General features: G+C 38.2%; 1 protein-coding gene across 2 annotated transcripts in view; it reads right to left on the bottom strand.

Moving 5' to 3' along the window:
- KCTD3 (potassium channel tetramerization domain containing 3) overlaps positions 1–16,686 on the bottom strand; it is a 70,131-nt gene that overhangs the window by 31,275 nt on the left and 22,170 nt on the right. For both annotated transcript variants that reach the window (XM_060142038.1, XM_060142037.1), the window contains exons 9-10: positions 13,249–13,439; positions 2,833–2,948 (exon numbers count right to left, since the gene is read on the bottom strand). In XM_060142038.1, coding sequence (XP_059998021.1) covers positions 2,833–2,948; positions 13,249–13,439 — 307 coding nt within the window. The remainder of the gene's footprint in view (positions 1–2,832; positions 2,949–13,248; positions 13,440–16,686) is intronic.

The raw sequence follows: 16,686 nt of genomic DNA, 5'->3' as shown, positions 1-16,686 counted from the left end.
TTTAACTACTTTCATCTTTAAGTCAGTTCAACACATGATTTAAATGGCTACGCCAATGAGAACTGCTCCAACTCCAAAACCTTAACTCCAGTCTTTGACCACAACAATTCCCACTCCTTGTAAGTCACCAACCTGCTTTCACGTCCCTCTAGTCCCTTGAATCCCTGCATCCCCCTCCGCTGACCTGGCGCTCCTTCATTTCTTGATCTTACAGTTTCAATTACTTTGCCACTTCATGTTTTCTCATCCCTTTGTGTGTCATACCCATTTTATTACATCTCCAATCCTGAATCAGGCCGACACTGTTTTCTTTTCTCTTGCTTCTGTTCCCAGTACTGAGGATTAAGGAAGAAACTCACATAGCTGTACCAGCCAGGTCCATTATAAAGATTTATAATCTCTGCAATCCTTGAAACACACTTCCAATGTCTTTCTCCTCCACAGTACGCCTTCCTCACTCTTCCATCGCAGAGAAAGAAGTCTCTCTACTCTGTTGGGGCAACCCCTCCAGCTGTGTTCTAGACCCCATTTGCTTCTAGGGCACTAGCAACCATCTTCATTCTTTCAACCTTCAAATGCTTTCTCTGTCAACTCCCCTCTCTGACTAACAAGCATGCTCAAACTTCTCCCGTCCTAGAGAAAAAGTAAAATAAAGCACTGAATATCTTTTCCTCCATCCAGCCTTGATCCTTAAACTATCACTTTGTTTCTCTGCTCTCCTTCACCACCAAATTTTTTGAAAGACACTCTGAATTTGCTAACTCTAATCTCTGATCTTTTAATTCCTTAGTTCCTGCAATCTGCCACCCCCAATCAAAACCTAATTAACTTATTAATACATGTGCAAATGATATCCTACTGACAAAACCAATGTCATTTCTCAATCGTATCATATGTGTCACTTTGGCTCTTGGTTTCCTATCTTGTTCCCTTAAGAGCTAATGTTCCTCAGGATTTTAACTTTGGCTTTTCTTTCGCTGCAGATATCCTCTCAATGGAAAATCTTACCAATTCCCATTTTTAAATTACCAAGTATTATGGTTTCCAAATACTTTTTTCTAGCCCTTTTCTTCTTCCCTAAATTCCAGAGGGGTGCTTCCAACTATACATTGAGCTCCTGTATATGGATACCCACAGGAATCTCAAAGTAAACATATTTAGTCATTCTAATTATTCCTCACACTATCTACCAGCATATATGATTCTCCTCCTCCGTTCCCTATCAATGTAAAATATTACCAGCCACTCAACTGTCAGAACTAGAAATCCATCTCTCTCTCCTTTCATTTTTCTCCACCTAATCAGATACCAATCCTTTTAGGAAGGCTTATGAAACGTTTTTCAGCTAGTCTCATCTTTGCCGTCTACTCATTTTAGTTGAAGCTCTGCCTCTTCTGCTGCGTTACTTCCCTGATCTCCAGTCCACTTTTCATATTAGCTAGCACTGTTCTCTTTCTAAAACATGGATCTGGCCAAGTCACTCTCTGCTTAAAGTCCTTTCATTTTTCCCCTCTCCTTCAGAATCAGGCAATAACCTTTTTCTTAGTCTTATCTCCTTCCTGTTCCTCTCAAGTACTTGAAACCGTTTAGCTTGCTATCTTTTCCTTGAACAGGCTATGTATTTTCACACAGAAGTGTGCTCCCACTCAGGAGATGAAGTTTGCCTGGACTACTATTCCCAAGGCATGAAACTTAAAACATTTCAAGGAAATAAAGAAATGTCAAACCAGTTTAAAAACTCACTCATTTTCCCAAGTGACTTAAAATTCTTGAAAATGTAGTCAAACTTGTATCCAGAAGCAAACTTAGCAGTAAATATATTCAATATTTTATACAGTAAGTCCCCTACATGCGAACCTTCAACTTGCAAACTTTCAAGGAAGCAAACGTGCGTTCGCATGCCCAGTCACGTAAGTTAGTTCACATGTCTGGTGTGCACTGTCACGTGCATACATCCTCTACAAGTGGTTGTGCTTTTGTGTACTTTACTGTACAGTACTGTACAGAGTACAGTAGTACAGTATCTTTATTTCGAGCCCAGGATATCTGGAAGCAAGCGTAAAGGCAGCGGTGATGTAGCTGGTACTGCTAAGAAGAGATTCACGACACAGGAAATGGCAAGGGGATTCTCTTTATCTGAGGAGGCACTGTTAGTTTCCGAGGCACAGGACCCGAAAGTAGAACAGTACACAGAGGCTGCAGCAGACGATTAGAATGCATCCAGTGCTACCGTGCCATCTATGAGGAGAAAAAAAGAGCTACTACCCAGACATCACTGGATCGCTTTTTCAAGAGGGTAGACAGAATTGAATCCAGCAAGGAACCAGAACCTGTGCTATCAATGTCAGGCGTGAGTGAAATCGCAGCTTGCCCTCCGTCGCCTATTGCTGAGGATCCTTCAGCTCTACCGTCTCCCACCTCCAATCTCTCCTCCAGTCAGGAACTCTTCCTGCCTGTTCACTCGATGCCAGCCCCTGGATGCCAGCTGTTGTACTGTACTACTGTACTTTTCAAGGTACTGTACTGTAAGATTAAAAATGTGTTCTTTATTTTTTGTTTGCTTTTATGTATTATTTGTGTGAAAAGTATTATAAACCTATTACAGTACAGTATTATATAGCAGATTGTGTTAGTTGGGTACCTAGGCTAACTTTATTGGACTTACAAATTGGACTTACAAACACACTCTTGGAACTGAACTTGTTCGTATGCAGGGGACTTACTGTATAATCAAAACAGAAACAATATGAATTCCACAATAAAGCAGATGCATAATCAGCGTGAGCTTCAGAAATAATTTCATTTCTGCAATATGCATTAGTTAAAACCAACCTGCCAGTGCTGGGTGACAGCATTCCACACTCCCACTTTCCCTGTATGACTCGTGGCCACCAACTGGTTACCGATGAAGAAGAGAGCATCTACAGGAACACCAAGGCTGAACACTCCTTAAATGATAATAAAAAATAGAGGTTAATCAGTCACCATCTTTCGAATTAATCAAAACCCAGATTAAAAACATCTTTTAAAGGCATCTCATTTATACAAATTATGTTCCAGACACTTTGGGAACCAGAAATAAGAAGCCCGTAAGCTCAGGCTTCCCTGGTGGCGCAGTGGTTGAGAGTCCGCCTGCCGATGCAGGGGACACGGGATCGTGCCCGGGTCTGGGAAGATCCCACTGCCGCGGAGCGGCTGGGCCCGTGAGCCATGGCCGCTGAGCCTGCGCGTCCGGAGCCTGTGCTCCGCAATGGGAGAGGCCACAGCAGTGAGAGGCCCGCGTACCGCAAAAAAAAAAAAAAAAGAAACCTGTAAGCTCTTAAGCGGCAGACAGAAGTCTACCCCAAGTAGTCCCACTCTGACTGAACAGCTTGTTACCTGAAGCTGTGGCTCCCAAACCTAGCTGATCATCAAAACAACCGCGTAGATTTCAAGTGAACAAAATAAAACAGAAAGAATCCTGGGATTCCTGGATTCATGCCAGACTCGCTAAATCAGAAAACCCACTGCATTTCTATAAAATCCACAGGAGATTTAGCTGCCGCCTGCTCATGGACCGACACAGACTTGACAACCTCAACTATCCAGAATGTATCTAGAAATCTGGAAATAGGCAAAAAAGAGAAAAGAACAAAACAAAACAGCAAGAAGTCACACTGTATTCAAAACAAACATTCAGGCCTTCATCAGAGCTTATTTTAAACCTCTTGTTTCCCAACACTGCAGATCTCAATTTAATTCACTCCAAAGACACTAACTATACTAGGCCATGGGATTAAAAAATATGAGAAGATAAACAACAGGGATTTAGTGTATAGCATGGGGAATTATATTCAATATCTTGTAACCACCTATAATGGAAAAGAATGAAAAACAAGTATATATACATATATATATATATATATCCGAATCACTCTGCTGTATGCCTGAAACTAACACAATACTGTAAATCAACTAAACTTCAATTAAAAAAAAACAAACGTTAAGAAGACTGGATATTACTAGGAACTTATGATTTAAAGGAAAAAAAATACAAACAACCAATTTTAATGCAATAATAACAGAAGGATGCACAGAGTTCAGTAATAACCAGAGGAGTAAAAGAGGGCAGGAAAAGGAGCTTGAGAATATTTCTAAGAAGCCATCTGAGTTGGGTTTTCTAAAAAGGTGAAAAGGAATTCGTCAAATTGGGGGATCAGGAATGGGTAAGCCTAGGGAACCTGAGAAAAAAGGGAAGAGGGGTTGCAGGTGAGGGACCTTGTAAGGATAGCCCACATTAACAGCAAAAGAGTCAAGAATGTCTCGGCTCACCTTGGTACAGCATGTATGGCCCTACACAGCTGTCTCTCTTTAGCTGAGTACTACACCAGCAGGGAGGAGATTCTGGGTCAGAATCCTGGCTCTGACAGTACCTTTCTTTGCCAACTTCAGGTTCCTACTTCGCCACCTTCAGGTTCTTACTTACCTGATCTATAAAATTGGGTCCAAGCTAAATGTCTCAAGGCTCACTTTCACCTTAAAAATGTTATAATCCAATTTTGACATTTAAATAGTATTCTATTACTTGAAAAGCACCTTATGAGAAATACCTTTTTACCTAATTATTCTAGAAAATAAGCCTCACTATAAAATATTGTTTTATGTGTATCTTTAGCTGTTTCAAGTATGTTTTTTTATTTTTAAAAAAGTACCCCCCAAAAATAAAAGTACCTAATGTGTAACAGCACGAACAATTTTCTCAGCATCTAACTGAGAAAAACAAGGATTCACAAGGCTTTGAAGAACTCACGGGGAGAAACAAACCAATTAAATGCGACTGTAATATGTTAAAAAGCATAAGCCAGAAAAGATAACTGATTTCTTTCGAATCTTACATGAATGAGGGATATTTCTTTATGTTCAGAAGTGTACTATATACAAGACCAGTGGCAATAAACAACATCTTGAAAATTCTTAACCAATCTTGAAAAAGCCAGGCATCTAGCAAAAAGAAAAATGATATACACTGGACAAAAATGAAAAACAAACAAATCTGGAAAGTATTGCTAAGAATGTCTTCCATATGTACATTTTAACTTTTATGTACTCATAAATACATATTTATACACATGAATAGATCATCTCAGCCCAACCTGTCAACCAAAAAAACCAGAGCAAAATAAAACACAACACACATACAAAAGCTAATAAGCTCTCTGATCAGAACTGGCTGAGAAATTAACTTGCCACTTCAAAGCAGAGAGTAATCATTTCACGTGCAACTTCAGGGACTCTCATGTATTAGTACTTTAATCTTGATGCTAGACAATTTTTCAGAACATGTTAAGATAACTATATTCAGTACTATGGGCTATGTGAATGGTAGAAATAAAAACAGGAAAACCAACAAACACTGATTACTCGAGAGAAGAATGAGATTCTGGGAAATCAAGGAAGACATTCTGAATGATCTCAAGAAATTTCAAGTGTCACCCCTGCTTAGACTCAACAATGCTGATCCCTATGCACAGGGAGGACACCAGTATAAGTAATGACGAGCTCCTGTCTTAAGGGGCCCTGCTTATGGCGGCAATCCAGCAGCAATGTAAGTTATAACAAAGGCGCTCAGCCTCTGGGGAAGCTCTATCATGGATACACCAGTCCTAACAATTTTCTTCGGATGGTGCCGTCAGGTCCTAAAGAATATTTGTAACAACAAATAATCTCTTTTACATGAACAAATTACCATCTACCATCTCATAAGGTAGCTACTGACCACACCCTTTGTTTTTTTGGGGGGAAAGAAAGCAAGGCATAAAATCTCCTTCACTAATTGGTATGTTACAAGTGGCAATTTGAAAAAAACAAACCAAAAAAACCCACAACTAATTTCTTTTCTGTATACTTACCAGTATATTATAATTTCAAAATTTTTAAAGTATTTTTTTTTCCCTAAAGTTTTAGGGGGGACTTTCACTGCCAGTCATGATGGAATAAATGGCATCAGACTATTCCTCACCATAAAAAAAAACCTGGCCAAAATACAGGAGGCAACTGTTTTTAGGCACCGGACAACAGGGAGCAGAAGACCTGAAACAGTACATACCTAAGATAAGCCCCACGGTCACACTGGCTTTCTGTATAAGCTCTCCCGACCACAGCGAGGTGAAACCCAAGGGAAAATCAAGTGAGGGTTTCTCTCAACTGAGAAAGCTGAGATCAGAGTCTAGAGCTGTTGAGGCAGCTAGAATTTATGAACAAGGTATAAGAAAGAAAGAAGCGTGGGAGTGGAGATGGCGCAGAATTTGTATAGGGGTTTTCCTATGCCTTGGCTGAGACCAGGCTGCACCTGGGCTGGGCGAGAATCCCCGAGGAATAAAAGAGACAGGCGGCTGTAGGCCTGGGAGCTAAGTGGAAACAGCAGAGGTCATTTGTGGGTGGATTCAATAGTTCCAGCACAGGAAGACTCACTCTTCAGGCATTCAGTTAAGACTCCAAAAAGATAACACCACACCCTGAGTAGGAGTCATGCCCTAAAATAAAAAATAAAGGTGAAAAAGGCTACCTATCCTTAACAACGCAAAAAAAACAAGCCTAGCGGGATAAAGATCCTCTGGTAATTTAATTGCCTGCCAGAACAAAACTCACATCTTTTAAAAGAAGACAGCATTGTTACTCCCTACATCATAATAATAATAATTCATACTCCCTACATAATGTATCATGCACAAGCCCAACATATAATGACAACTTCCCAGACGTGAAGAAGCAGGAAAATGTAACTCAAAATAAATGAGATGGTGCAGACAGTGGAATTAGCAGACAAAAACTAATAAAACAGCTATAATGAATATGTTGCATTTAGCAAAAAATAAGGCATGAGTGAACAGACAAGAAATCTCAGCTAAGAAACAAACTAAAACAGAATCAAAAAAGGTAATTTTAGAGTTGAAAAGTCCAGCATCTCAAATAAAAAACTTACTAGATGGGCTTAACTGCAGATTAAATGAATACCGCAGCAAAAGGGCAAAAGACAGTAAAGATATTGATCTAAACTGAAGAAGGGGGAGAAAAGAAATTGGAAAAAAAAATAGTGCTTCAGTGCCATCTAAGGCCAATATGAAGTAGCCTAAAATGTAACTGAATTTCAAAAAGAGGAAGAGAGAAGAGGGAATGAGGGAGGGATGTTAGGGAGAGGGAAAGGGAGTGAGGTGGGGGGAGTTGGAGAGAAAGAGAGACGAGTCCTCCCTCAATGGTGTCAACCAAAAATGTCTCCAGACGTTTCCACAGGTCCCCTGGAGGACGACATTATCCCTCGTTGCAAACCACTAATCTATGTACAGACCTATTACAAATCAATAATAGGATGACAATCTCATAAAAAGAGGGCAATGATTTTAAGACACTTCTCAAAAACACAGTACAAATGGTCAATAAGGACATGAAAAGATGCTCAATATCATTAGTAGTTAGGGAAATGCAACTAAAACCAACATTAAAATCACTGCACATCCACTAGAATGGCTCAAATTAAGACTGACAATAAAAAAGTGTTGGTAAGGGTGCAGAGCAACCAGAACTCTCACACATTGCTGGCAGAAATGTAAAATGGTAAGAACCACTTGGAAGACAGTGGTGCATTTTCTCATAACATAAACCATACACTTTTCACAGGTCCCAGAAATTCCACTCCTAGATATTTAATTTAAAAAACGTCCAAAGACGCAGATGTAGAGAATGGACTTGAGGACACGGGGAGGGGGAAGGGTAAGCTGGGATGAAGTGAGAGAGTGGCATGGACTTATATATACTACCAAATGTAAAACAGATAGCTAGTGGGAAGCAGCCGCATAGCACAGGGAGATCAGCTCGGTGCTTTGTGACCAACCAGGGGGGTGGGATAGGGAGGGTGGGAGGGAGATGCAAGAGGGAGGAGATATGGGGATATATGTATATGTATAGCTGATTCACTTTGTTATAAAGCAGAAACTAACACATCATTGTAAAGCAATTATACTCCAATAAAGATGTTTAAAAAAAAATGTCCAAAGAAAGATTGCTACCTTCATAGCAGCTTTATTCCTAATATCTCCAATCTGGAAATAAACCAAATGTCTACCAACAGATGAATGGAGAAACAAATTCTGGAATATTACTTCAATGGAATACCACTCAACAATAAAAAGGGATGAACCACTGATACACTCAACAACATGGATGAATCTCAAAAGCATTCTGTAGAATGAAAGAAGCCAGAGACAGAAGAACACACACTAACTACATAACTCCACTCATGAAATTCTAGACAAAAGAAATCTAATCTATGCTGACAAAAAGCCTAAACTGCTGTGTAAACAATGTCGTCTATCCTGAACATCTGCTTCCTTTTGGGAATCTGGAATCTTGGTACAGGCTAGGCAGAGGGTACTTAAGTGACTAGCCTCTAGTAATAACCTTGGGTACCAAGTCTCTAGTGAGCTTCTTCCCTGGCAGACATCTCACAAGTTTGTCACAATTCACTGCTGGAGGATTAAGCATGTCCTATGAGATACCACTGGAAGGGAACTCTTGAAAGCTTGTACCTGGTTTCCACTGAACTTCACCCCATGTGTCTTTTCCCTTGCCAATTCTGCTTTGCATGCTTTCACTGTAATAAACCATAGCTCTAAGTACCTCTACGTGCTGAGTCCTCTAAGTCCTCCTAGCAAATCACTGAACCTGGGAATGATCTTGAGGACCAGACACAGATATAGAGGAATGAAGTCCAAGGACTGAGCCCTGGGGCATGCCAAGATTTTGAAATTAGGCAAATAAGGAAGAATTATCAAAAGGAACTGAGAAGAAACAAAGAGCTATAATAAAAATCAAGGGGCTTCCCTGGTGGCACAGTAGTTGAGAGTCCGCCTACCGATGCAGGGGACACGGGTTCGTGCCCCGGTCTGGGAAGATCCCACATGCCGCGGAGCGGCTGGGCCCGTGAGCCATGGCCACTGAGCTTGCGCGTCCGGAGCCTGTGCTCTGCAATGGAGAGGCCACAGCAGTGAGAGGCCCGCGTACCGCAAAAAATAAAAATAAAAAAAAAAATAAAGACAATAAGGTGTCCTAGAAGCCAAAGAAAGGAAGTCTTCAAAAGGAAAAGAGTAATCAACTATATCAAATATTATCAAATGACAGTTCTAACCAGATGAAGACTATAAATTGATCCTAGGATATAGCAGAGTACAGATCATGGGTCACACTAACAAGAATAGTTTTATAGAGTGGTTGGGGGCATAATTAGAGCAACTTCTAAAGAGAAGAGGAGGATATAGAAACAAGATCAGATAACTACTCTCTCTTGCTTTAAGAGGAACAGAAAAATGAAGTAAAAACTGGAAGAGAACATAGGGTAGTTTTTGCTGTTGATTTTAAGGCAGAATTAAAGCACAGCTGTATGATGATGGAAATGATCCAACAGAGTGGAATAACTTCTAGAGCAATGTCTCCAGTAGGTAGAAGGAAATAGGACATAGTACACAGCTGGATATAAGGAGCTGGCCTTAGATAAGATCAGAGACAATTTAATCACAGTAATAAATGTGATAATAGATTATATGAGCACAGATACATGTAGATGGGCAGATATGATTGAAGGAATTTAGGAAAAGTCTCTCCTGGTTTTCTCTATTCTCTCAATGAGAATGACAGAAGATGTTGGAAGTTTAAGGAAAAAGAAAAAGGTATGAAACAGTCATCTAGGAGAGTGGCAGAACTGACAAGGGTAATGTAGTAGGATTTCTGGGTAGCCTTTAAAGGCCCACTTGAGAGTAGAGGCCACGGACTGAGACTATTGTTTTGTGTGCATATGCATTTCTTTTTCCTCACCGCCTTTAATATTCAGGGGGAAAGGCCGATTTGGCCAGGGATGTGGTTTCTCCAGGTAGGTAAGGCAAAGGGAAAGATACAAGAAAACTGAGGCTCTATGCTAGAGTGATTATAATGATGGAATCCAAGCCTATAAAAAGGGAAGTAATGAGTGAAGATCCCAGTGGAGTTAAAGAATTTTTGAGTTGGAAAATCAGAGTTAGTAATTTCAAAGGCATGAAGGATAGTAACCTAGAGGGCAGCTGAGGACTACATCAAGCGTAAATGCAGATGGTATGAGATTCGAAATGTGGGCAGGCGCGGGGACTGGGGGAGTAGCTGGGAGAGAAGGGAAGGAAAATGGCCTAGAACAATGACTCTCTTTAAGTATAGTCTAGGAATCCTTGGTCTCCGAGAACCCTCTGGAAGTCTGAAGTCAAGACTATTTTCATGGTAATATTAAAGCACTACTTGCCTTTTTTTTTTAACAAATTCTCATTATCTCAAGAATGTACAGAGGAGTTTTCCAGAGGCTACATGACATGTGATGAGGTCACCATTTAGACAATGGCATCTGCATATGTGTTCTTATATTCTCTAGAATGCTTTATGATGGTAGGCTGGGGTATAACTAAGTTTCCCAAGACTAACTTAGTCTGGTCTAAATACTTCCACTATGCTTTTATTAGTCATCTTCAGTTACATCTGCTATAATTATTTTAAAATACAAGTTTTCCTTGTGCCTACAAAGAAACACAAGAAGTACACTTTGTTGTTTTGCAATATTAGTTTTTAAAATGTTCTGAAAACCTTTCTTAATTTTTAAATTTTACCTAAAACTGTTTAAAATATTTATTCTAAAATAAATTATTTTTAATGTATTTTTCTTATACTTAACTTGCCTTTCAATCCATAGCTGCACCATCTAAATCTAACAGTGCTGGCAAAGATACATATGACATAGTAGAGTTCTTTGATTCAAGGAAGGGAGGACTCTAAAACAAACTGAGCAAAACTGTATATAAAAATTTTAAATAACAAAAGTAATCTTTCCTTCAACTATATAGATATTAATAACTTGCCTTATTGTGCCTATGCAACAGAACAATTTTGAACAGTATTATAAAGCCAGCTGTGGGCTCCTTGAGACCAAATACTCAGAGTTTAAAGAAATATTTTAAATGAAGATGGAAAAAGTGTTTTAAAAGCCACAAATTGTTACAGGTTTTCAAACTAGATATGAAAAAGCCACTGAATCATCCTACAGGGTAAGTTATGGAATTGCACTGGCTAGAGGAGGGCACACAATCACTGGGAGACTAAGAAAGCTAGGGCAGATGGCGATGGTGAAAGCCTGCCAGATGAAATGTCAGTAAAAGAAACCACAACACTGGCACTTTTCAATGACACAGTAAGTCCTCGAATTAAAGACTGGTGCAGACAGTAGGTTGTCTGCAAAACTGCATTTTTGTCTTACAAAAACGAATACACAGATGTGGCTGGACCTGGTGTTTTGTTTCTGTGCATCCAGTATCAGTACCAGCCAGTCCTCAGAGATCTTTCACCTGAGTATCGGCCACAAACACACATGGTGTTGAAATATTCAAAGTGTTGAAAACGTATGAATATCACACTTTATCCTAGAACATTCCTGTTGATCTTTGCACTAATGGTGCAAAGCAATGTTGGGTAAAAAGAGAGAGCACCTTAGCATGAATCAAAGCAGTGGCAGTAAACTGTACTGGTAGTGATTAAATTCCTCTCTGCCGCACACTTTCAATGGAAGAAAACAAGGCCAGCTGAACTTAAGAATTTCCTGGATGAAGCAATCTGTGTAAGAGTTATGTACTGACTAAGTCTCAATTTTGAGTGTATGTCTTCTGAATATTCTGTGTGACTAAGTACCATGACTGTGTCGAGGAGAAGCATCTTCCCAATTGCTGGAGCTGAGAGGAAACCAGCTGCTCTTCTCTTAGCCTACCATTTTCATGTGAAAGCACGACTAACAAACTATGGTAATTCAGATTTGGTTATTTGGTAGACTTTCCTAAAAAGGGAGAAAAGTGGACCTGTTACTTTAATGATACAAACTCAGTGTTTCAAGTGAATATCAGAATTCTGGAAAGCGGTTATCTGCCACAGCGAGCATGATAACTTCCTAACACAACAGAGTTCAGAGGTGTGATCAGTGGTTATAGTAAAACACTGTGATTTTTTTTTTTTTTTTTTTACTCTATTGTACAATGAAAGGTATCAACACTTGGAAGATCTACATGACTCAGAATAAACCAACACTTTCCAAATGACCAATGCATCATGTTATAAAATTACGTAAGGACAAAAGATCCATTCAAAGTACAAAACAGATTGATGGATTTTAATTTAACAGAGTATGATCTGTACGAACAGAGTTCATCGATATCATTTCAAAATTTTGGGACAGAAGCAAACACTATCCACAATTATCCGAAAAGACTATATAAAAATATGGTTTTTTTCAACTATGTATCTGTGTGAAGCCAAATTCTCTTCATGTAGTTCAACCAGAGTAACAAAACGTAGCAGACTGAAAGCAGAAATAAGTATCAGAATTCAATAAAACATTAAAGAGGTTTACAAAATTGTAAACCATTGCCACTCTTCCCACAAAAATTTTTGGAAATATAGTTATTCTTCATTAAAAATGTTATTCGGGGGCTTCCCTGGTGGTGCAGTGGTTGAGAGTCCACCTGCCGATGCAGGGGACACGGGTTCGTGCCCCGGTCCGGGAGGATCCCACATGCCGCGGAGCGGCTGGGCCCATGAGCCATGGCCGCTGAGCCTGCGCATCCGGAGCCTGTGCTCCGCAACAGGATAGGCCACAACAGTGAGAGGCCCGCGTACCGCAAAAAAAAAAAGTGTCATTCATGTTACCATGCAATGGGCTTATTTATGTTATATTTTTAATTAATAAGCAGTTATTAAAATTTCAGTTTTAATTCCTATTATGGTAAATATCATTAGATAAAACCTATACAAACAAAAACTCTTAATGGTCCTGAACTAGAATGTCAAGTGAAATTTAGAAGAGATTTAAAAGCTTGAGACTTTCTGGCCTAGAAGCAACAAATGAGGAGGAACAAGAAAGTTATTCACCCAATCTTCAGGCCCAGTGGTATGAAAGAGGTGGAGAGAAAGCAGCCACCACTAAACAGGATTCAGGAAAAGCACATTCTTATAGAGCAGTCAGGTTTCAGTTTTCTTCCCTCCTTACCAGATCATTCCTCTCACACTGAGCAGCCCTCTCATATTACTGGACCCTGAAAATAAGATGCAGCAGCTCTAGCTAACTAATAACTAGTCCAATAACCAGTTCTAATATTTATGGGCAATCCCTCTTAAACTTCAGAATATTACGTGTAACAGCATACACAAGATTTTTCCTACCAATTTCACTTCCACTTCCTCCATCTTGGACACTCCATAAGATGATGCTACTCTCTGAGGCAACGGCGACCATTTTGTCTTTGTCTCCATGTGGACCTCCAACCACTTTTGCATTTAGAGCTACTCGTTCAATAGTCCAATCCAAATATGGGCTTGTAAACACTTGTTGCCATCCTGAAGATTCTTTGATTCTGTTAAACAAGAACAGACACATAAGTGAGACTCAGCAGCACTTAAGCAAAAAAACACAAATCAATGTTCCAAAATAAATTGAGTCACAGCTATTTATCTACCTTTATATTTATTAAATATAAAATTTTGTTGATCTATATCCTCTACAAAGCCAGATTACTCCTGAGGTACCTTATATTCACATACATAGAACATATAAACCACTTAAAAGGAGCCTAGAGTTCTACACTTCTCCAAAGAATAATTTAGCCAAGTCCTTCAAATTGTAAAAACTTTAGTAACTTTAAAAAAAAAAAGGTAGTACCTTTCACTTTTCTACACAAAAATTTGGTACTGTGATTATCTATGGATAGAAATAGTCAACAAGAATCAGAGTTTCAGGCTAATTATTATTCCTTTCAGTTACTGATCAGTTATTGTTACTCTTATTAACTGAAACTCAACCAATCGTTTTTTTTTGAAACTTCAGATGACAGTCTATTCATGGAAACTAAGATAATGGAGTGATCTGGTATACGATGTATACTCCAACACCTTGGCACAATCAAGTGAATAAAATGTGGGGCTTTGGAAACCATTCTCTGAGGACTGGAGTTTAAAGGTTTTATTCTAAATGAAAAAAGTCTCATGAGCCTATTCATTCCCCATATGTAAAGACTTATTATCATGATTCAGATTTGCAGTTGACTGAATAAAAATGCTTTAATATTTAACTTCTGATAAACACACCTGTAAATTTTTAATAATTTTTTCTGTTCTAACTGAATTTAAGTCTTTCAGACATGTATTCTCTGTGATTATACAGTAAGTCTTCATACACTTAAAACCTACAGTTAAGCAATCATGACAATAAATGACCTGAACTTTAACTATGGAGTATCTAGTTTTTTAAGTTATACCAAACAAGTGATACAAACAAAATTGTAAAGATTCTCTTTGCCTTACCTAAAGAGAACAAATAAATGTGAAGAAAATAAGTGCTCCTTTATATACTACACGACATATTCACCACAAAAATCAAACTTTAGTATTCATAAATGATGATCACCTAACCTAAATAAAATCACTTTAGCTTCATTTTTGTTTAAAAATGCACAATAAATACAACTATAATTCACAAAAATATGCAATTCAACCTTCTTATTAATTTCAAAAACTAATGATTTGCTTAAACTTAAAAGCAATACACAGAAATATGTATTATTTTTTCCTAGGCAATGGATGGTCTGTAATTACCCACTTCAGCCACCAGATGGGATTCATGTGTTGAAACACACAAATGGAAATAATTATCTAATAAACTCTACTGACAAACATTGAGAAATGAAATAGAGATGGCTCTTAGGAACTGTCAGACTGGACACAAAGCAAGAATTGCCAGCACTTCAAGAATAATGATAATATGCTGCTATGTGGATGCAGACATATACTAGGCTCATACACTGTTCAAGAAAGAGATGCTGTATCTATTTAATGAGGTGAATGATGTAATCTTGTGATCATTAATTGAGGACTATAAGTAATAAAGCTAAATACAATCTAATCTTTTTAAAAATACTATCTAATCTTTTACAAAGAGTGTACTTCTAAATAATTTTTCTCTAGAAAAATTAGGGGATTACAAAGAGATGCCAAAAAAGAGTAAAACAATCAGGACAACATATTTGAGAGGGATTATAACAATTACATAATTTAACTCAATAAGATATGTGAATTTACTTCTATTTTTAAGTTAAAATTAAGTACAAAGAAAAAGCAATATTTGCTCTATAATTTTCCATACATGTAATACAAAATTTCACGTAAGTAAAACAAGACAGAACAAGCTCAATTGATATTATAGCACTCCATCTCCTTACTGCTGCCTAGTAAACCAATGCTCTGAAGTCGGAAAAGCTATGCAAAGAATATGGTTATCTTCCACATTACGATCTCAAAGAAAGAAAGTGGAGGGGACATGCCTTACAAGATTTTGAAATTTACTATAAGCATGCTGAACCGCAAATTGTATGACAATAGATATATATGTCAAAGAACCTAAGTGTCTAAAATGGCAATAAGAACATACATACCAACAATTACCTTAGATGTAAATGGATTAAATGCTCCAAACAAAAACACAGACTGGCTGAATGGATACAAAACAAGACCCATATATATCCTGTCAACAAGAGACCCACTTCAGATCTAGGAACACATTCAGACTGAAACTGAGGGGATAGAAAAAGGTATTCCATGCAAATGGACATCAAAAGAAACCTGGAGTAGTAATACTAGTATCACACAAAATAGACTTTAAAATGAAGACTTTTACAAGAGTTAAAGAAGGACACTGCAAAATGATCAAGGGATCAATCCAAGAAGATATAACAATTGTAATACATATGCACACAACATAGGAGTACCTCAATATATAAGGCAGATGTTAACACCATGAAAGGAGAAATCAACAGTAACATAATAATAGTGGGGACTTTAACACCCCACTTACATCAACGGACAGATCATCCAGACAGAAAATCAATAAGGAAACACAGGCCTTAAATGACACATTAGAACACATGGACTTAATTGATATTTATGGAACACGCCATCCAAAAGCAGCAGAATACACATTCTTCTCAAGCACACATGGAACATTCTCCAGGACAGATCACATGCTTGGTGACAAAGCCTCAGTAAATTTAAGAAAACTGAAATCATATCAAGCATCTTTTTCTGACCACGCTATAAGGTTAGAAATCAATTAACAAAGAACAAAACTGTAAAAAAACCCGCAAACATGTGGAGGCTAAACAATATGCTACTAAACAACCAATGGATCACTGAAGATATCAAGGAGGAAATCAAAAAAATACCCAGAGACAAATGACAATGAAAAGATGACAATCCAAAACCTATGGGACACAGCAAAAGCAGCTCTAAGAAGGAAGTTTATAGCAATACATCTTACCTCAGGAAACAAGAAAAATCTCAAATAAATAACTTAACCTTACACCTAAAGTAGTACGAGAAAGAAGAACAAACAAAACCCAAAGTTAATAGAAGGAAAGAAATCATAAAGATCAGAGCAGAAATAAATGAAATAGAGAGAAAGAAAACAACAGCAAAGATCAATGAAACTAAAAGCTAGTTCTATGAAAAGATAAACAAAACTGATAAACCTTTAGCCAGACTCATCAAGAAAAAAAAGAGGGCTCAAATACAATTAGAAATGAAAAAGAAGTTACAACTTACACCACAGAA

Source organism: Lagenorhynchus albirostris, chromosome 2, assembly GCF_949774975.1.
Source record: "Lagenorhynchus albirostris chromosome 2, mLagAlb1.1, whole genome shotgun sequence".
NCBI classification, from domain to species: Eukaryota; Metazoa; Chordata; class Mammalia; order Artiodactyla; family Delphinidae; genus Lagenorhynchus; species Lagenorhynchus albirostris.
This window is presented reverse-complemented; position numbering and strand designations above follow the sequence as displayed.